Source organism: Ananas comosus, linkage group 5 (genome assembly GCF_001540865.1).
Source record: "Ananas comosus cultivar F153 linkage group 5, ASM154086v1, whole genome shotgun sequence".
Classification (NCBI taxonomy): Eukaryota; Viridiplantae; Streptophyta; class Magnoliopsida; order Poales; family Bromeliaceae; genus Ananas; species Ananas comosus.
The window spans coordinates 14,358,301-14,379,678 of NC_033625.1; the positions used below are offsets into that span (position 1 = coordinate 14,358,301).

Here is a 21,378-nt window from a genome sequence, read left to right on the forward strand (position 1 = left end):
CACAACAGGCCTGGGCCATTGTCGAGTTAAGGAGTTAGCCCGTAGTCTGACACGACACGGCACGGCACAACACGGTACAATCTCGACACTTAAGCAGAACCTTCGCCTTGGTCTTTGAAGGGCTCAATGTCTCTCGGATAAAAGCCTAGCAGAAATTATATTATAACTAACTAATTATAATATTTATAATGTGATATTATTTATGAAAATAAATAAAACTGTATTGTAAAGCATAGCAAAGACAAAATAAAGTAGAAGTTAAATAACTTAATGCCAAGCTCAAATTTCATTAATTTTTCTAACTAATTAACATTTAATATTAGGATCAAATAACTTAAATACTTCTAAATTTACAAAGCTATTGAAAAAGTAAAACAAATAATTATAAACTTTTAATCGCCAAAATGGCTGTTACCAGCTACAATTAGTTACAAAACTTTTTTGGAAATAATGTGGCCGATTAAAATTTAAAAAACGAATTGGGAACTCATTATAATGATTTTTAAAAACTTTTTGTAGAGTTTAAATGTTGAACTATAATTAATCTAAATTCCAGTGAGTTTTTTTTGCATATTTCTCCCGCTATAAATATCCCATTTGTCCCTCTCCTCCTCGTCACACATTCTCTCTCTCTCTCTCTCTCTCTCTCTTTCTCTCTCTCATGAGTCGTGCTTCGTCTCTTCTCTCTCCCGTGAGATGGGGAAACCCCCTCTCCGTCTAAACTGGGGGGAGCTTCTCCCCGCGATGGGCGACGCCGCGCCGGCGCCGGAGTTGGAGATCGTCGCCGCCTCCTCCGCCGCCGCGCCGTCCACCTCACCCACCGTCGACGACGGCGGCGGCGGCGGCGGTGGGGAGGAGGAGGCGTCGCCACCGCGGCCGAGGCCGCCGCCGGAGGAGGGGGAGATGGCGGAGTTCTCCGATCATCAGCTCCAGGAGAAGCTCAAGCGGGTCCTTGAGATCTTCTCCTCCGGGCTCGCCCTTAACCTCCCCGACAAGGGCGAGAAGCTCCGCCTCACCCTCCGCCGCCTTCAGCTGGAGCTCGATCGGCGGCGCTTCCCCCCTCCGGCGCGGAAGGTACAGGGACGAAACCCTAGTCCGATTTGGTAATGCATAGAGATTTCTAGGGTTTCTTTCGTTGTCACCATGTGGGTTTTAGGGTGTTGAGGATTGGTGCATCAACATTCGCTATTCTTGACAAATTTTGTGATCATGGTCATGGTGATAGATAGAATCTTTCTTGTTAGGAGTAGAGAGCAAAATGGGTAGAGACATGGGAGAGGATGTCTTTGTACTCGCTGAAGGTGACAGAGTTGTATAAGAAACAAATTTCACTTTGGTAACGCATACTGATATCTAGGGTTTGGGGTTTTATGATCGGGCAAGGCATAAAGTTAGAATACTGAGAACTGGTGCTTCAAGATTTGAGATTCTTAACGACCGTGTCTCCGCACAGGATGGTAGAGAGAGGTTGGAGAGGGTGTCTTTGTTCCAGGTTGAGGTGACAGAGTTGGTTTGGTGGGTTTAAGAGAAGCTAATAGATGGTTTGGGATGTAGTTCTTAGCAAAAGAAAGTTTCATTTTTCTCTTTTGTTTTAATTATTTAGCGCATAAAAGAGAGGCAAGTGAAAGAGAGAAGAGTGAAAGAGAGAAGACGAGGCAAGTAGAAAAGGGCATCAGAATGCATGATACTTGGTAGTTATATTCTACAATTGGAGGAGTGGAAAAAGATGAAGTTGATCATCGAATCATGAGAGAAACGAGGCATGAAATCTGCACTTCTCAATAACTCTTTTGCTTAGCATGCTAAAGGGCACACGACTGACGCTTTCTTTATATAATAACCTAGAAAGAAATGTAGTTTAGGGTACCCAAAAAGAAAACAACCCTTACTTCAGGCAGCAAATATAGATGGTAACATTAAGTTTATTGTATCGGCCACTTAATCTTTTGGCAAATTCTTTTCTGCAGGATGCCAGAAGATTCGATAGGCTCATGCAACCAAGAAATGCAGAATCATCTGGTGGGTAAAATACTAATTTATTTCATATAGAAGATTCTAGTTCTTGCAATCTTCTGTTGGTTATTTAAAACAGTAACAAGAAAACTTTGAGGAGTTTTTCCTTTTAATTTCTCTGATGCGCTCGCTATTTTGTAATTTGTATCAAAAGTTTGTCAAGTTATCTTATGCTTTATGCACGATACTGTGATTATTGTTATCATCTGGTTCATTTTCCAAGATCCTGATGCTTAATCAACTTCCAGGCACTACTAAATATTCCTCTTTAAATCGTATAATGATGGAATCTGGTCCACAATCTTCATTTTCTAAGCACTGCATTAAAAGCTCAAAGAATGAGGTAATTGTTACCGTCATACAGTACATCAATTCTGTTATATATTCTGGCAAAGACATTTTCATTTTTCGTTTATCAGGCAGATGTTGCATTCAGTGAGGACTTGGGGATCCTTAGTCGAGATAAGTGCAACAGCTCTTCGGAATATGAGCTAAAAACGCATGACGAGAAAGATTCTGCTAAACCATTTTCAAGACTAGGGAGAACTTCTTCAAGAGAATCACCTTCTAGATCTGTTAACAGCTATGCGGATAAAGAAAAAAATAGATCATCGGATGATAACAACAGGGATGTGATATTGTCAAGTACTTCTTCTAACACAGATAAAAATCATTGTACTCTTTCCGCTAGAAGGTCAGTTCTTACTTGCCCTCTATGGGTTTCTCACTGAAACACTTTGTTAGGGTTTGCGAAGAATTTGTTAGATGATTGCGCTGCCTGTAGATTCAGTTTATTTCTGTTCTACACGTAACCATGTTATTTAACTTTTCTACTTTGTCATGCTGGAAATTGTGCGTGTGTTATCTATTTGCTTTCGTGATAAGTTAGGCTTGCTTGTATCTTGGCTTAATTAGAGAGTAACAGTTAAGTAATTGAATGCATTATTTCTTTCCATTACTAGTAGTTTTTCTAGGAATGTTCTAATCTTGCATATATTGTCCTTAACCAAAATAGATGACATTTCAAGCGTTAAACGAATACGTGTAACACTGTCAAAGCAAACTGCTAGTTTCAACCTCATTATTATATGTTTATATCATCTTATGGTGTCGGTTATGCTAAGTTGCCGTGATGTATTATGCTCCTAATAAAATTAAAAAAAGGGAGATAAGAATGCATCTTGCTTGTTGCTGGACTGAGTCTCTCTCGTGAAACGGATTTAACACACTATATATTCTTGTATTTATATAGTATTCTTGAACAAAGATGGATTTGTAGTACAGTTTTATTATCTACAAACTATGATGCACAAGTGCAGTTTCATAATCTACAAACTATGATGGCTTTTGTTTGAGTGTAGAAACTGGAGTACAGTTTCGCAACCAATTATTATTCACTAGTTATCATGGTGCTCTACTTACATGGTGGAAATGCTTCTCTTTTTTTTTTTTTTTTTTGGTCAGGAAAAGAAGAACTGAATTTGGGGACTTGGTGGGATTGAAGTCACAAAAGGTGTGGTTGCTTTCTGAGACTTTTGATCTATTTAGTCAAATAGCATGTTTGAAGTGTCTCCCCCAACTCAAGTCATTAAGTTGTTTCAATTTGTCTTTAATTTTAGATTGTTTTCCCTTAGCCATTCAAGGGATACCTGTAGATTCTCTTTGATGCTTACTATTTCTTCTTTCCTTTGGTTTTTTGCTTGGATTAGATGCACTCTGCATCTCCTATTTTCAAATTATCAAGCCTCATCAAACTTTTGCCCTCGCTCTTTACTTGCTCTATGCAATCATTTCCTAGTGGGGTGCTTCTTCAAAAGTAAATAACAAAATTTGCCAATATTGTTTTCTGTGCAATTGTGCATAATCTGTTTAGTTTAGGAAGTTGCCTTATCAAAATTGGCATACATAATAGGGACCTCTAATTTGTGCATCTGATTTTTAACATAAGGCAGGTCCAGGAGGTAGTTCTTTTGGATGAAGATATGCCTTCTATACTGCCTACAGAAAAAGATACTACTGTACAGCCTAAACGAGAAGATACAACTGATGAATGGTGAACAATTTTTCAGAATCCTCTTTCTTATGCTATTATATTCTCTCATGCAAGGTTCTTAGTTGTTCTAAGTTCTTGTTCTACACTAACGATAACCCTTTTCTAGGAAGGATGCAAAGATCTATTATCCTTCAAGGTGCACATTCTTTAAGATTGATGGAGCCATTCTATCTTTAGCTGTCATATTTTGGATAGAGATATTTATTACATATCTTTTTTGCTGACAGGGAGCATCCACAGTCTGTCGAGCTTTCTTATGCAGACATAAAATGTCTAGATCCCGAGTCATATTTGTCATCACCTATAATAAACTTTTACATCATGTAAGTGTATATTCTTTAGCCTTCTGGCATTTTTTGGGAAAGTTTGATACTCATAGTTATGTAAAATGTTCCTGAAACCACTTGAACATCAAAATTGTGACCTATAATCTCTGAGTTCTTTTTTAGTAAGTTATTAAAAATTTAAAAGTGCCTTCTTCACAATGTCTCCATAATTTTGTTTTATTTGGATACATACATCTGTAGTCTTTGATATACAGTAATAAGCATCCAACATCTGCCCTTTTGTTGTGCTAAACTCTTTTCTTTTCGTTTTGGTAGGTACCTACAAAGGTCACTATCACCAACAGGTAGACCAGGAGGCGAGTACTATTTCTTCAATACGTATTTTTATAATAAATTGGAAGAAGCTTTGTCAGCAAAGGTATTCCAACTTAGTGCATTAAAATGGTAATGTATTCTGGTAAATGCTTTGTAGTTCTGAAGAAGAATTATGTGTGTTATTATATTGATTTGTTGCTTCCAAATGAAAAATCTGTAGTTTTCATACTGGTGATTTTCCTAAATATTACTACGAATTGATCAGTTTCTATAGTCTAAAAGATTACCTGATTGCCCTCTATTAGTATTCCCAACCTTTTGGGTTGTGCCAGGTTTTTTTTTGGCTTAGCAGGCCATTTATTTTATAATTTCACTTCTCGTAATAACAGGATTTCTTCATTTTCTGAACATTATTATTTCCTTTCTGTAAGCACACATTATGTTTTACTCACTTTTAGCTTCCTTTCATCCTCATTGGTCATTTACACCTAAAGTTGTTTTTCTGGACATTATTGTAATTTGTTGTGCCTTGTTGGTTTTTTTTTTTTTCCTTCATGATTTTTGGTTTGGTCATTCCTTCAAACGCTTGATTTTGGCAGCTTCCAATCGAGAACTTCTGAAGTTCCTAGCCATTAGATTTTGTTGTTCTGTTCTGTTCCCTTTTGTTTCAGTGAGGTGTCCTTCATTTCCCGATTGAAATTTTTTCTGACCTAAAATAAAATATCACTTTTTTGGCTTCTTGTTGTTTGTATAACTATGCATGTAGTCGCAATCGTTTGAGAAGATACATTCTGATTCTGATTTGAGCTTCTACTTCGTTTTATTTCTAGGAAGATAGAAATGCATGCTTCTGGAAATTGAGAAGATGGTGGAAAGGCGTAAACATATTCAAGAAGGCATACATTTTCTTGCCGGTTCATGGAGAGTAAGCTTTTTATCCCCCCTCTTTAAAATCTATTGCAAATGGTTTGTCTCAACATTACTTGTTTATTGCAAATCTGTACACAATAATGGGTGTATCTAAATCTTTCTGAGGTTGTCTTGAGGAAATTTGGCAAAATTGTGCATCCTTACTAGTATTTGTTTTATTATAGATCATAGGATTACTTTATTTCCAGTTTTGTTCCCTATAAAAGAGCAGTTAAGTTATTCCTTCCATGTAGTAGATTTTACTGCAGTTAGTTATTTTCGTTTCCTATTTACTGTGCTTTGATCCATTTAGCTTGCATTGGAGCTTGGTGATTATTTGTGTACCGGCACAAGAAGATGAATCAGGCCCCATTGTACTTCATTTGGATTCATTGGAGATTCACAGTAGTAGTTCTATATTTGATGTTATCGACAAGTACGTACTCTGAAAAAGCATACATCTTTCAACTTGTTCTGATTTGCGGAAATTCAGCATGCATGTTATTCGTTCCTGTCTTTCACTCTTCTATTAAACAAATTTACGTGTTACTTTCATCCCAACATAATTTAGCCTGTCATTTTTATAGTCGATCTTAAGTTTTTATTTCAGATAAAGATTGCTTTTTTCCCCTTCTTTCACTGTTGATTGGTTACCAGTTTATTTAAGTAGATTTTAACATATTAATTCCCGGCAAATTGATCACAGAAGCCACCTGATGAACTCTATTTTTAAAATATACACACTAAAAGTGGCTTTTTTTTGGTTTTACACTAGAAGTTACTGATCCAAATGAATTATAGAACTCTAGAATGGGTATCCATATTAAACACTGGTAACTCAGAAAACAGCAGTTTTGACCAGATAGTCTTTTACTTAAGGAGTTTTGAAAACACACCTTGGTGGTAGAAAGCTGATGGATAGGTTAGAGAAGAAAAGGGACAAAACAGGATGAAGGTAAGAGGACCAGAGAGTTTCATGGTCTGACAAATTCGTTCATTCTCAGAAATTTAGGGTAACACGAATGACTATAAAGCTGACAAAATTATTTATGGGATGCTCATAGAGTAGTATCTTGTATTAATTATCCGCTGTGAGCTGTTCAGTTGAATTACTGGGTTTCCTTCTAACAAGGGTTTAGAGAGAATTTTCATGCTATGGGTGGAGTATTCACTCCAATAAATAATACATCGCTGGCCTGATTATATGATGTTAGTTGTTAAAATCAACTGCTATGTTTTGTTACATATTATATACGTGTATTACTTAGGACCTGTTTGAATGTCTAAACAAGTTACATGGGAATAACTAGGGATATCTAAACAAGTGACATGCAAATAACTAGTATTGGATCCCCAAGTCGTTACAGCATTAATTTTTTTAACTTTACTCCACGGCGAGGTCCTAATATTCGTAATTTTTCACAACAATACATTCCATTTTATTAGGTGACTTGTCATATCCTTGGAAATTAGGTTAGACATCTTTTCGTGTCACTTAACAACAAACTAATTAATGGCTTTCCGGTAAGAGGAGATATGCTAGATAGCTTACCCCCGCATCCAACCAGGCCCCCAGTGACTTCCCGCATCACGTGATTTCATTCTCTAGTTTAAACCCTTTCTCTTCGCTAAAATGAAAATAAGCCCTCTGGACATATCACGCTTTGCACTTTACCCTTGACACTAAAAGTTTACAGGAAAAACCGTGCTATATTATCACTTGACCTGTTCATAATTCTTTCATCCGTAAGACATTAGAAAACTATAAAATAGATTCCAAATATACGTTTTTATTATTGAGAGGTACTAGAGTGCAAAGCTTGGGTTTATTTATTTTAGCTCCCTGTTGTTTTTTCCATACAACGTATTTCTGTTGCCTTAATGTGTTGGAATTCCTAACTCGGTATTGTACATTGCAGGTATCTAAAGGAAGAATGGAACTACATGAATCAAAATCCTCCTGTTCCAGATATTCCCATACCAGAAAGGATATGGAAGAATCTCCCTCGTAGGATTGAGAAGAGGAAAATTGCGGTATAATTCTTATTAAAATTTATGCAGTAATTTTTGGCCGTGCTTGATTTGACTTTTTCTAATAACTATGCTCTTAGTAATATTTTTCTGTTCTGGAATTGCAAACATTGCAAACATAGTAATATGTCGTACACCAGAAAATCTCAATCAGTAATTCCCATCTATGACAATTTAGAAGCTATTGCTTCAGACAAATGAATGACACATAATATCAGTTGAACTACAGCGGCCTTGGGTGTTAAAATTTGAAAGTGTTTGGATCAGGAGCTTCTCACTCAACAAATTTGTTGGTCATATTTGGGGCTGTTTGACCTGTCTTGAGCTTTCAGAGAAAATGCTATTTACATAGATCTATTCCGCGAACCACGAATAACTTTCCAATTTTCATGAAAATTACACACCGTCAGAGAAACGATTAAAAAGAACAAACAGCTTGTTGTGACAGTAGAGGCAGAATTTTCAAATTGGTACTTCTGCCCTTTGGGCAAAGAAACTCATTTCAGCCTCCCTTCCCACTACTGTGGAAACTCCAAACATTTTGTTTGTTGCTTTATTAGCCAGGTCAAAGGGGCACTTTATGTGGTATCAGGTAGATGGGAACATATTTGGTCTTTGAAACCACCGGCCATGTCTAGCGGTTGATTAGCAGTAATCGATACTTCCAACCTGACAAGCTTTGTAGTTTCTTCTTTCGCACTTTTATGTACACTTACGAAAAATAGCGACTTTGCTTCGCAATAATACTTTTCATACCGGCATTTAATCACTTGTAGTAAGACTTATATCCTTCCTGTTCCAGGTTCCCCAGCAGAAAAATGAGTATGATTGTGGTCTATTCGTGCTCTACTTCATGGAGCGGTTTATCGCTGAGGCCCCCGAAAGACTTCGAAGGAAAGACCTTGCAACGGTCAGCCAACATAAAGTTTGCGTGTTATATCACTGCACTGTCTTATTTCAATCAAAATGTTTGTTTCTTGACTCTTTCATTGGACAGCTTGGTGGTCGCAGGTGGTTTCGACCTGAAGAAGCTTCTGCTCTGAGAAACCGAATCCGAATCCTGCTTCTCGAAGAATTTGGGAAGGCTAAAGCTGGAAACTGCAAAAAGGAGTTAAAGTCCTCTGAGAACTCCGACGAAGATGGTTGACAGTGTTGCGGGTGACAATTATGGACTATACTGGAACTTCACAGCAACACTTCCACGTACACTTCAATCAACCGAACAATGTAAGTAGTTGCATCAATTTGAAAGTATGCTTTTCACTTCTAGTTTCCTCTGGCCAAAAATACCTCCGAAAAAAAAAAAAAAAAAAAAAAAAAAAAAAAAAAAAAAAAAAAAAAAAAAAAAAGGTTGCCGTGACTTCTCGAGGAGGTGATTCTCTAAGAAGCTTTTTTTTTTTTTTTGCAAATCTGTCTCGAATTACGGATGCTCCTCAATTTTGCCCCAGCTTAACAGTGCTACTAGCCAATAGTCATAGTCGACCAGGTGTATAAGTTACGACAACGAACCTTATTCCTGTCCGCCGAATCTATCCTTCTGGCACCAACCGAACCATATATGGGTTTTGAAAACAAATTTGAGAGAGGAATGTACAGTCAATCTCCAACATTACATCGGTGGAAGGAATTCATACGGTGTAGATGGAAACCTGGGAAACAGTTGAAAGAATTCCAAAGTTATGTTTTAACTATACTCATTCGAGAATCATGATAACTTTTGTTTTCTGGTTTCGTTCCGTCGCCGTCCTGATTATATCACCCGAGCGTCCTGATTATATCACCCGAGGGCATCCGGGAGTCGGAAAAAATCCTGATTGGTGTCTCGAAGCTTGTTTGATATCTACTCTATTCTCATGTCTGTAAGTAAATTCAACTTTTACACAACCAAAGGACTTGCTTTGTAGATCCATTACTCTTCAGCCTTTCTGTTTGTTTTTTTTTTTCTTTTGATGCGATGAAATGTGCTGGTGGGATGATGGATTGCTTGCATGCTATGCGGCTGCAGAGAGGTTTTTGGCAACACAAATGTTTTTTCTTTAAAAAGGACGCCAAGTCGCTTTGCGAGCTAACCGACAATATAAGTCCCATCCCAACCTATGTACTCACAAGGACGTTGTGTTTAGCATAAACAAAGCAGCAGGAACGTCTAATTAGGCCTTGGTTTTTCGTGCTTATTCTTTCATTTTATCTCTTTTTTTGTTGTTGTTGAATTTTTTTTTTCTTTTTTTTTTGTTTTATATAGAGATATTTGGGACTGGTTATAGGAGCCTAGTAAGAGGCTTTTCTAGTCTCTGTTCGTCTTTTTGGTTCTTTATCTATCGAGTAAGGTTTTCTCCTGCTTACTTTTTGTTATTGTTATACTGTTATTACGTTGCAGCTGTAGGTATAAATATAGGCACTCTCATTCGGTAACCTTTCTATCCATCTGTGTTTACCGTTTCCCCGGTGTGGGAGGCCTGATGTGGGCGTGTAATGGACTCGCACACATGCGCACGTGTAAGTCGCACTTAAAAATCATACAGAAAGGCGGTGTGGTTCGTCATTACATTAAGCATTCCAATCTACGAGTTCAGCTGCTCTACCAAAAATTTTGAATATGGAACTTTTTGCTGGAAGTCTTAGAGAGTTCTGCTTTTGAATCTGTGAATACCGCACGCACCGTTCTCACCTAGCAGGGCATGCCTTATATTCTTCTCTCTAAAATTTCTCTTTCGTCCAACTTTTGGTCCGTCATATTTCAATCAATGCCCGGTGGTTCCATGGTGAACTAAAGATAGCAACTCTGTAATACTGAGTTCTCTATAATAAAGTGGTTTATTATAGAAGTTTCATTGAAAGTTGTTCTTGTGCATGCATTCTATACGCGCAGAGAGAGAGAGAGAGAGAGAGAGAGAGAGAGAGAGTGAGTCCGTACAGCCAATGCTCTCTGGATTATCTATAGACGCCAAACTAGAATGGCAGATGATGGAATTAACGGCGTCCATTTCGAGCTGTTGCACGATGCTCCTGCTCAAAAAACCAACAACACTTCCCAAAACCTGCCATTAGCAGAAACTACAATATTCAACCAGCACTTCTACATCTATATACATCCAAGAGGGAAAGGAAAAAAGCGCAATTAGCACTTTCTACCATTATTGCTATGTAGGGTGAGTATACGTAGAGATGAATACACATGCAGTCTCTATACAGCTTACCTACAAATAAGAACATATGCGTGTATAAGCTATTCTTTTGATGTACAACGAGAAGGCTAGGAGATGTAACAGAGGAATCATTTTAAGGGCGTAGGGGGTGTCGTTACCTCCGGCGTTTCTTCTTTTCTGGCGTCTCGTGTACCTGCTTTTTCACGCCGTACATTTTCAGCTGTAGATTCTCAAAAGCTTCTGATATGGCCTCAACCTGCACATCATACATAACAAGCCAAATATTAATCCTCAGAGAGAGATTTTGGCAGTGCTTGGCATTGTTTATGCTTTTGTTTCGTTTCTTTGTTATTCCGCAAATCCTGGCGTCGAGTTATTGTTCTCAATTGTTTGTTTGTTCACGAAGTACGAATTGCTTCTCCAGAGTGGACTTTGTTGTCGGTTGGAGCAACAGCAGAAACTTCAAATAAGAGCTAACCACAGCAAAAGTTTTCAGACTTTTTGATTTTCAACAGCTGGTTGGTTGCCATTTCTCAAAATATAATAGTTCAAGAAGCCAGGCCAAACAGGCACAGAACGAAGCCCAAGCCAAATGCAATTTTTTTAGGGCAAAAATAGAAGAGCATAAACCAAATCGAACGAAGTAACAAATACTTCAAGGGCTTGAAAGAGTGGAGCGAACTAACCAATTCAGGCTTCTTGGCATACACCCTCACAATTCTGTCCTGGTAACATGTAGGAAGAAGGCAGCTGATGCGATCATCTGAGATGGAGAACTTCTTGTCGCTGTCGTAATCCTATTACCCCAAAAAATTTCTTCTTAGAAATGCAGCAAGAAGAAAAAATTAAGGTCCCACCATATCAAGGCATAAAACCAAGAAAATAAATAAATAAATAAATCTATCTATCAAAATTTTTCATCCGACTGTTATGCACATTACTGCAGATTATTCTTCATATAAATTGCCTCTAAGAGCTAACCCTAGCATGTTTTGTTTCTTGTGGTGATCCATTTCCATTCTCCAGAGACTGAGATTTTTCAAAGTTGTTACGAAAATACTGTAGCAAAAATTGTTTATGGAGAAAAATATAGTACCTTGAAGAAATTGATGCTGGATACAGGAACATGGGCGACAGAGAAAGCGGATATGTTAGTAGTCAAATTGATCGCGAGCGGGAAAAAATCAAAAAAAGATAATCATTTTAAAGAAATGAACTTGCCAGATACCTCTCAATAGGGTTATCTCTTCCACGCGTCAAATCGATCTTAACATTGCTAACGGCGACATCCTCTTCCTTCAGTTGTACTCCACCGGCTGCCTGCAAAACATAGTATTATCAAGATACAAAACTACAATAGTCTTATAACGTAGAGTTGGGCACATTAGTGAATAATTGAGAAAGAAATTTTAGATTCTAAAGACCTGGCAGCATATTATGTCTTGCGGAGCGATGTCCTTAAAATGCTCGATTTTATCCTTCGGAACAGCATACTCATTGCAGAACTGCCTCGCATAAATGGGACGTAATGTCAAAACAAATTGCCAATTCAACATCCCGCTAAACAAAGTGCCACTAGGAAAATAGGGTTGATAAAAAAGGTAACTCTATGTTCAAAATAACTAGCAATTTATGTAAAATAATAATATAATCTTGTAGTGATGTGATAAATTGAAAAGCGAGAATCGTTACAACATAAATAAATAAATAACGATTAGAAGCCGGCAGTTAGAAAATGAATCCTTTAAAAAGAACCACTTTGCATATGCATACGTAAAAGTTCTCTTGTTATTCGACAGGATGAATAAAAGTTGAGCATGGAGAAACTTACCTGGTATAAGTCTCTTCGACGAATACGTCGGATAATATCTCTTGATTCTTGCAACTTCTTGCTATCAGCTATTTCAATGGTTTTTAGTAGTGTATCATCCAGCTACAAAGTTGAGAGATACATAAGCATAAAGAACAGTGTACATAAAATAAAAATAAATATAGTCAATTATGGGTGGTTAAGGAAAAACCTTCCAAAATTCAGCGGGGTCCAAAGAACACGAGGATATTTGTAGGTAATCATTGGCCTTAAGAAGCGCATCTACAAGCATGAGCTCAACGGCCTAAACGGAAAAGCAAAAATGTTAGAAAGGTAGAAGCCGTGTATATTTCATTTTTGTGCAGGAAAAAGGAGTTCGCGAGCAAATCAAGACGCATAAAATTCTAGAGCAAATAGAAATTTAAAGAAAATATTTAATAGTGTTTAGTTAGTGCACAAAGCTCTCATCAAAAGAAACTCTGACAAAGATCCACGGTCAGAAATTTCCTGGGGAATAATAGGGTATACAATGCACTGGTATTCTTAACTAAAAGTGTGCATTTAGCATGAATACAAAATGAAAGAAGCATAATGGATTGGTACTACCAAGCAACAACCACATAAATCTTAAGGAAAATCACATACATACCCTTGTGCCAATCCATAATTTCCTAAATGCGCGGACATTATATCTAGAAATTCGAGAACAACCTTAGGATAAATAACATAAATGAAATTTCAGAATGCCATCCGAAGGGGCATTTATGATTTTTAAAACTTATGACGGTATAGTTGAACCAGGCATTTTTTCACTAGAACAGTTTAATATGTTTTAGAAAGACAAATGTTAAACCAGCCATGATTTGTATTGCATATCTTTGGGACATGCATGTCTAAAAAAATATAAGTACCTTCACTTTTGCATGGGTGTAGACGGTACGATGAAGGTCAGCACGAGTTGCAAACAATTTGTGGATGGTAAGATCTGGTCCTGAAATCATTAGTAACTCGACAAGCACAAAAATAATTTTCGAGTATTTTCAACAGAATAATTACATTCTTTGGCTGGGTAGCATATTTCATTGTCCATAACACGCATGCCTTCTAATAATCTGCAAGAAAGGTTAATATACAAAACAAAGGTTAGCAAAAAGATTGAAACTAAAGTCTGATTAATTGTGCCCTCTCCAACATAATGAAGAATAAGAAGCAATTACATCACTTTTTATACTAGTTCATGTTGCTATACTAATCTCTGGCATCAATTATATTAATAGTAAACGACAACAATAAGGGCATGCATCATTTTTCTTTTTTTGGCATTTTTCTGTTGTACGCTAGTTAACTTACATTCAATTTTTGACTAACAAATGTCCATTGATTGCTCTCAAGCTTTCAGTAACCCTGCATAACTATCTATATACATATATCCTTGCAAATTGCAAATTTTCATGCATTGACTTCAAAAGTTTAACTTTCACATATATACCCTTGTACTTGCAAAAAATGGCCTTCTCTAGAAGACTTCGCTAATATAAAACAAACTTCTCCCTATAGATTATGGATAGCTGCATGAGTAGATACAAAAATACGGACTTTCATTGGGGTATAATAACTGAACCTCCTTAGAACTAGATAAATGAATTCTTGTTCCTACTAAGGTAGGTTATTCTCTTCCAGAATTTAAAGAGCCAGATTACAGTGGACCAAGTCAATTCATTTAAACAAATTCAACAAGCTGCTAATAACTGCAAAGGCTGGCCGAAACAATCAAACTCGGTGAACTTTTTATGAAGGGAATAAGTATTCTATAGGGGGACATAAAGTATATGGAAAATATCTCCCGACATGCTCTACATAAACTTTTGGCAACTAGACTATCTGATCCAAAGTCTCAGCATTATCACGCATAAGAATGCAATTCGTCAAATAGACAAATATACTCGTTTTGAATATTGTTCAGTATTTGAATGTTGATTATAATTTGATTCTTTCAATAAAAAAACTAATTAAAGTGAATACCTGTTGAACTGGAAATTACATCCAAGTCCACACGCTCGACAATCACGACCGATATAGTCAAACCTGCATGAATGATATTGTAAAGCATGAATAACTTGAGCCAAAGTAACAGCATGTATTACCATACAAAACTTCAAACAAGATCTGCTCAGAGAAGTTTCTTACTTATCAACATCTATTCCAGTACGACCATTAGCAACAATGTCATACAGAAAAAGTTTCTCTTTTGCACTCTGTACAAACGTAAGTTTTCATCAAGAAAGAAAAGGAAAACAGGATATTTACATCTATTCTAGTGTGAATACAAGGACCGGAGGAAGAAGGACATACCTTTTCCTTGGCAATATTAGAGCTGGCAATTATCATCTCCTGAGTAGAAAATTTCAAGCAACAAGTTGTTAAGTATCCTAAATATTGCACTTACAGAGAGTAATTATTTAATCATCGGACAATTTCTTTTGAGCAAGAAGGATTCAAGTAGCCAAGCTTTTTAGGAAAGAATTAGGAAAGAAACACCGTATCGTAAACTGGCCTATTGCCTGTATAATAATACATAAGAACGATAAGAAAAAATAAATTATTGGCTGTTTACTCCATTCATCAATTCACTACATTAACATGGATGTATACTGAAATATAGAGGTAATATTATGGCATCATCAAGAAAACAGTTGAACTATGAAAAGTTCTTAAAAATCTCCAAGACAAAGATCTTTTAACCAATGTAAGGGTTTCACTGCCCTATTTTATACAAAATGGAAACTATATCTCCTTATTCAGGCCTACAATTTGATCCCTAAGTAGTGGCACCTTACATTTCACAATTTCAGCAGTTCTTTCTTATAACTAACAGTGGTCTGACTGTTGTTACTTAAGATGGTTCAGAAGGCGATTAAGGAAGTCTAGTACTTTTACGTCTAGCCGACTAGTACTAAATACACTTCTCTTTTTCTTCGTCATGCTTCCAGGTCTGTAATGATTTATCACTACTAGAAACAGTACCAATTCTTATAGGTGAGTTATGAGTACTATGACAATTAATTATCCTTTCCCTCTTTCTTTGCCATGTTTCATGGTCTAGAAATGATTTGTCCTGTAAATTTCTAGAACAAAGTTCACTAGATAGGAGAAATTTATCAGGCTCCTAAATGATCTTTTCAACTCACAATCTCAACCATATGTACAAATCATAGAGCTTATACAGAGAAGCATATACTTAAATAGGAAACAACTTTGGCACAGAGATATACTCCTTTATCGCCATGGAATGTATGACAAGAGCAGAACATCAGTAAGGTGTTTCATGGAAAAGCAGATAGTTTTCGTTTATAAATGTTCTTGACCAAAAAAAAAGAGAAAAGAGAAATCAATAAATCGTTCTACACATAATTTACTGTTCTGTGAAAGAGATAGCGCTAAAAGTGATCAAGAGATAGCGCTAAAAGTGATCTTACTTTAACTGTCTTAAGGCAATTGGCATCAATGTCTATGTGATGTTCATCCACAATATAGTCCACCAACTGCACTGACATCTGCTCATGAGACCTAAACAGTAAACAATGGTAGTTACCACTTTATTGTTCCTTTATTCTTTTTTCAGTGGTCAACTAGAATTTATGCAAATTCCCTTTTTCAGTGCAAATTACCAGTTTGATCCTGGAAGAACTTGAGAAAGAAACCCATGCTCAAACAGGTGACTGAAAGGCCCATGACCAATATCATGCATAAGTCCTAAAAGACACAGTAACAAGAATGTCATAAATTATATTGCTTAACAAATTCATAATAAGCAGTCTAGATTACTTGCCTGCAAGTTTCACAGTCTGTATATCAAAATGATCAATATCCAGCTCTGAACCCTGCAGACATAATATATGGCATGATATCTCTGTAATATTCTGATGCTACTACTATATCAAGCAAAAAGCAGAAATATGATTCAGACTTGGTAGGTTCTAAGGCATTGAACAGCTTCTCCAGCAAGCCGGTAAACCCCTAATGAATGTTCAAAACGAGTGTGCACTGCTCCTGGATAGACCATGTATGTAAGACCTGAAATACATAGAATTCTAATGCTTAGAGTAATTTCAACAAACACGAAAAGAAAGGTAAGACATGTGAATACAAATTTACTGTAAATAAAATAATTATGTCAATAAGTTAAGATGTCTAATATCCAGTCCTTTTACTGTACATTCTCAACCTCATGCAGTGAAATAACTAATTTGCTTGCAGTGTTCCATCAAAAACGCAAAGAACAACAACTGCAAGTAATGCAAATATGATGCGAAAAAACAATGATTTCACAATACCAATGATTTGTATTGCAGGCCCATAGATTTTGAACTGTAACAAACCATTCTTTGCAGATGTTCTGGCTATAATAGATTCTCACATAAGAAAAAGACTAATGAAGGTTAAGAGTGATTTCTAAACAGAGAATCAACAGTTCCAGCTCTGTTTGTACAAGGAAGAATAGTAAATATAGTCTTATGGAATCTAGAAGGTTAATTTACAATCACAGATGTATAATTCCTCCATTATTAGCATATGAGACTAGTTTCGAGTGTAATATCATCTCCACTAAAAAAATAGTGAATAAATGATAAAAATATATGCGCCTAGAATTTATTCTAAGCTTATTAGTTTTGACAACTTAGACCGCACTGTGTTATTAAGTTTTAAAATATCATACTAAACTGTGAAACTCACCAAGTTGCTTCAAATCCCGCAACCTGAATGACATGATGCAACAAATAGTAATCAGAGTCAGACAGCACATCTATTACTTGAGGAGACGTCAAAAAACTAAAAAAATTCAGTTACCTTTGGAACTGTTCAGTGTCGATGAACTTCAAACTGAGCTGGAGTAATAATGAAAGAAAAGGTTATATAAAATAGTGAAAAGCACAGATATAAAAGAGAAAAAGGGGAAAAAAAGAAAAATGAATAACAAACAGAAATAAAGAATAGATATTATAAGGATAGTACTTAATTGGTTCAACAACAGTTCAAGTTACAATTCCAGAAAGAGTCACCGAACAGGAGCTGGAAGAATTTAAAGACTAAGAAACAAAACAACACAAGTTGCACAAGAAATTGCGTGCATGCACAAAGCTTAATTTTTAGTAGTATTATTTGCAGACAATTTAAATTTATGTAGCATTACTATCATAAAATACGGATGATCACTCAAAAGAACTCATCATTTTTCTTATAAAGATCAGAGAAAGCACTTGTAACGATGCACATTGTATTTGTGGTAAAGTGTTGGAGTCCTTGGACACTAAAATGCTAAATGAAATCAAGAAAATCACTGCAACATACAAGATGAAAAGGGTTGGGAGGAGAAGTCTCTTTACATGCTAACCCATAAAAAGGGAAAAATGTTAAACATTTATTGGCTAAAGAGATCCAAAACCTGCAAACAAGCTGACAAGCAGTGCATGCAATTAATCCACACAAGACAGGTAAGAGATGACTATAAAAGTTACGTAACAAGTCTTACCAAAACCAGTTTTATGTCATTTAAGAAGGCCAACAACAGAAAAAATTGACACAAATACGATCCATGATAACGATCCGCTCAAGCCAATTTGAGATTCTTAAATCATACAATACTAGGATAAATGCGCTACAATCAATTTAATGAAGCGTGTTTAGATTCTCTGTCTACCATACAGAAGTTTTTTTAAAAAAAATTTAATTAAGTTTTCAAATAGGGATCCCCAGAAAGGCAGAAACAGAGTAACCAGAGAGCTAGGCTCTCCGAAGAATTGTGGCCTAGCACTTAACAAGTTGTATTGTCCTTCTATAGCAACAATATGAATTGTGGGAAAAAAAAGGAACTGATAATGTAGACAACATTAGTTATAAGTAAACTAGTAACTAATGTTCTCCAATTGGAAATTAGACGACTCCGATGTTCTCCAATCAGTGCACTACTAGATTGAATAGCATAATCTTGTTTATAAAGTATGTATCAAGGATTTAAGTGTTCGTCGGTACGGGCCGTATCTACCGTGCCGTATCGTGCCAATAAGATATCGGCACAATATAGTCCTGTGCCATCGGCACATCTCAAAACCCTCCATTCTTTAAAATTAGTAAGTAATTTTCTCAATAAAGTTCAAAAAAATTGATAAAAATATATAATAAATAATTAGTATATTTTATTGCTAAAGAAAATAAATATTTCATGCAATTATGTTTCGGCACACATGAATCTTTTGTGACCAGTACGTATCGACACGGCCCGATACGCACCGTACTATAGCGTATCGATAAGTTTCCGGCACGACTCCGTATCACGGTACTTAAATCCTTGGTATGTATTGTTTGAGACAGCTAATATTCCTACTGAGTGCAACAATAGAGTTTATCCCCAAAACAACAAAACATAAAGGATAACACAATTAAAAGAAAACACGCATATTACAGATATAGACCAATCAGAAGACGCTAAATAAACGTAGACAAAGTGTACACGCATCCAATAAGGACTCCAGATTTTAAACCAATAGAATTCCCCAAAAACGTCCGCATCACAACCCTCACATCATCGGAATCCACTGATCCACTATTACTTAACACAATTAAACCCCAACAAGAATATACACGAAAACCTTTGATGCACGATCAGAATGATCTGAGAGATCGAATCGTAGCTAATTTAATCGCTGAATCGAATTAAACTCCAAATAATCAACAAGAATACACATGAAAACCTTCCACGCACGATCAAAATAATCTCAGAGATCAAATTCATAGATAATGTTATTACAAGAATAAACACGAAAACCTTTCGCGCACGATCAAAATGATTTCAGAGATCAAATTCATAGCTAATTTTATTACAAGAATAAACACGAAAACCTTTCGCGCACGATCAAAATCATCTCAGAGATCAAATTCGCAGCTAATTTAAAAATCTCCGAATCGAATCAAACCCCAAAAACCGCAAAACACATCCAGCAAACACGCGACCAACCCCTCGGACCACAATCCAATGGAGGTCAGAGATCAAATCCGCAGCTAACTCCGATCTCCGAACCGAGTACAAAAGCCACGCTTACCGGATCGAGCGATATGCTGCCGTGGACGTTGTCGAACACCTGCTTCAAGAACCTGCGATCCACCGACCCCGCCGCGTGCTCCGGCGCCGGCGCCCTCGTCCGCGGCGACCCCTCGCTCCCGCAACACTCTCCCATCTCCCCCCCCCCCCTTCTCTCTCTAGTAAAAGAATCGTCGGAGAAGAGGAGGGTTTTGGGATTGGGAGGAGAGAGAGAGAGAGAGAGAGAGAGAGAATTTATAGGGGGGGAAGAGGACGAAGAAGAAGAGGACGAAGAAGGAGGAGGAGACGGGTGGAGAAGAAGCGTTACAGGGGAATGTATCGTGCGCTGTGACTGTGTTAATTATATGCGGCTGTGAAGCGGGAATATCTCTTTCCCTCTTTCTCGCTTTTTTTTTTTTTTTTTTTTTACACTGTTGTATGTATACACTCATCAGTTTTTGAAAGCGACGATGTGATGTGGTTGCTTTTGCCGTTTCCACTTTCCACTTGGGAGCTTCTACAGTAGAAAATTAATTAATATTTTTTATTAATTGTTTTTATTAATTTAGGTCGAGAAAAATGTAGGGAGACCCCCCTCAACTATTTTATATTCTGTAATACGCCCCTTATATTATGTTTTTTGAATTTTGTTGTGGTGGTGCATAGTTATGTACACATATAGGGGTTTTTTTGCAAATAGCCTCCTGATAATTTTTTTTTTAAATTGGCCCTGTGTAAAAATTATTTGCAAAAATGGCCCTGGCCCCGCCCCGTCATTGCCACGTCAGCGCCACGCGGGCGGGGCTGGGCCAAGTGTTTATATTGAACACGGTAAACCATTCACCGTGTTCAATACAAAATTTTTGTATTGGACACGGTGAATGATTCACCGTGTCCAATACAAAATGGCTAAGTGGGATATATTTGTATTGGACACGGTGAATGATTCACCGTGTCCAATACAAATAATTGGACACGGTGAATGGTTCACCGTGTCCAATACAAACACCCACAACTTAGTCATTTTTGGCTAAGTCGGATGTATTTGTATTGGACACGGTGAACCATTCACCGTGTCCAATACAAAAATCTTGTATTGAACACGGTGAATGGTTTACCGTGTTCAACTTATACAGTTGGCCCAGCCCGGCCCGCGTGGCGCTGACGTGGCGCTGACGGGGCGGGGCCAGGGCCATTTTTGCAAATAATTTTTACACAGGGCTATTTTCGAAAATAAAATTTTTTATGGGGCTATTTGCAAAAAAAGCCCTACTTTATGTATGTAATTTTTTTTAGGGAAAACTTCAAGAACCTCCCTTGTGGTTTCGTACTTTTTCATTTTAGTATCTGTGGTAGTTTAAAGTGTATCAAGTTAGTACCCTGTGGTTTCGCACTTTCTCACTTTAGTACCCTGTGGTATAAAGTGTATCAAGTTACTACTATGTGGTTTTATTTTTATATCAAGTTAGTACCCTGTGGTTTTATTTTTGTATCAAGTTAGTACCCTGTGATTTTTAAAGTACAGGATATTAAAGTGAGAAAGTGTGAAACCACAGGGTACTAAAGTGAGAAAGTGCGAAACCACAGGGTACTAACTTGATACACTTTAAACCACAGGATACTAAAGTAAAAAAGTGTAAAACTACAGGGTACTAACTTGATAAACTTTAAATCACAGGATACTAAAGTGAGAAAAAGTGAAACCACAAGGTGGGTATTTGAAGTTTTCCTTTTTTTTT

General features: G+C 36.9%; 2 protein-coding genes across 6 annotated transcripts; one reads left to right on the top strand and one right to left on the bottom strand.

The window, feature by feature from the left end:
• Positions 621-9,774, top strand: LOC109709882 (ubiquitin-like-specific protease 1D). Of its 3 annotated transcripts, XR_002216224.1 has the most exons (15): positions 623-1,074; positions 1,968-2,019; positions 2,262-2,356; positions 2,433-2,707; positions 3,478-3,526; positions 3,966-4,066; positions 4,173-4,202; positions 4,294-4,389; positions 4,669-4,771; positions 5,499-5,593; positions 5,891-6,013; positions 7,497-7,611; positions 8,411-8,518; positions 8,606-8,835; positions 9,057-9,774. XR_002216224.1 is itself a non-coding variant. In XM_020232253.1 (14 exons), exons 1-14 carry the CDS (start codon positions 697-699, stop codon positions 8,753-8,755), a joined length of 1,770 nt encoding a protein of 589 aa, XP_020087842.1. In that variant the 5' UTR covers positions 623-696; the 3' UTR covers positions 8,756-9,774. The 3 variants fall into 3 exon arrangements, 1 of the variants encoding a protein (XP_020087842.1); XR_002216225.1 differs by lacking the exon at positions 5,891-6,013 and having other exon boundaries at positions 621-1,074; XM_020232253.1 differs by having other exon boundaries at positions 8,606-9,774.
• Positions 10,411-19,811, bottom strand: LOC109709883 (deoxynucleoside triphosphate triphosphohydrolase SAMHD1 homolog). Of its 3 annotated transcripts, XR_002216227.1 has the most exons (21): positions 19,662-19,811; positions 17,413-17,450; positions 17,299-17,321; positions 16,532-16,638; positions 16,394-16,445; positions 16,233-16,317; positions 16,041-16,131; positions 14,917-14,955; positions 14,752-14,819; positions 14,587-14,649; positions 13,621-13,676; positions 13,476-13,549; positions 12,776-12,868; positions 12,586-12,687; positions 12,179-12,259; positions 11,983-12,074; positions 11,851-11,866; positions 11,441-11,551; positions 10,913-11,010; positions 10,741-10,805; positions 10,411-10,646 (listed from the first exon to the last, which is right to left on the bottom strand). XR_002216227.1 is itself a non-coding variant. In XM_020232254.1 (20 exons), exons 1-20 carry the CDS (start codon positions 19,794-19,796, stop codon positions 10,619-10,621), a joined length of 1,452 nt encoding a protein of 483 aa, XP_020087843.1. In that variant the 5' UTR covers positions 19,797-19,811; the 3' UTR covers positions 10,411-10,618. The 3 variants fall into 3 exon arrangements, 2 of the variants coding, with proteins under 2 accessions (XP_020087843.1, XP_020087844.1); XM_020232254.1 differs by lacking the exon at positions 10,741-10,805; XM_020232255.1 differs by lacking the exon at positions 10,411-10,646 and having other exon boundaries at positions 10,708-10,805.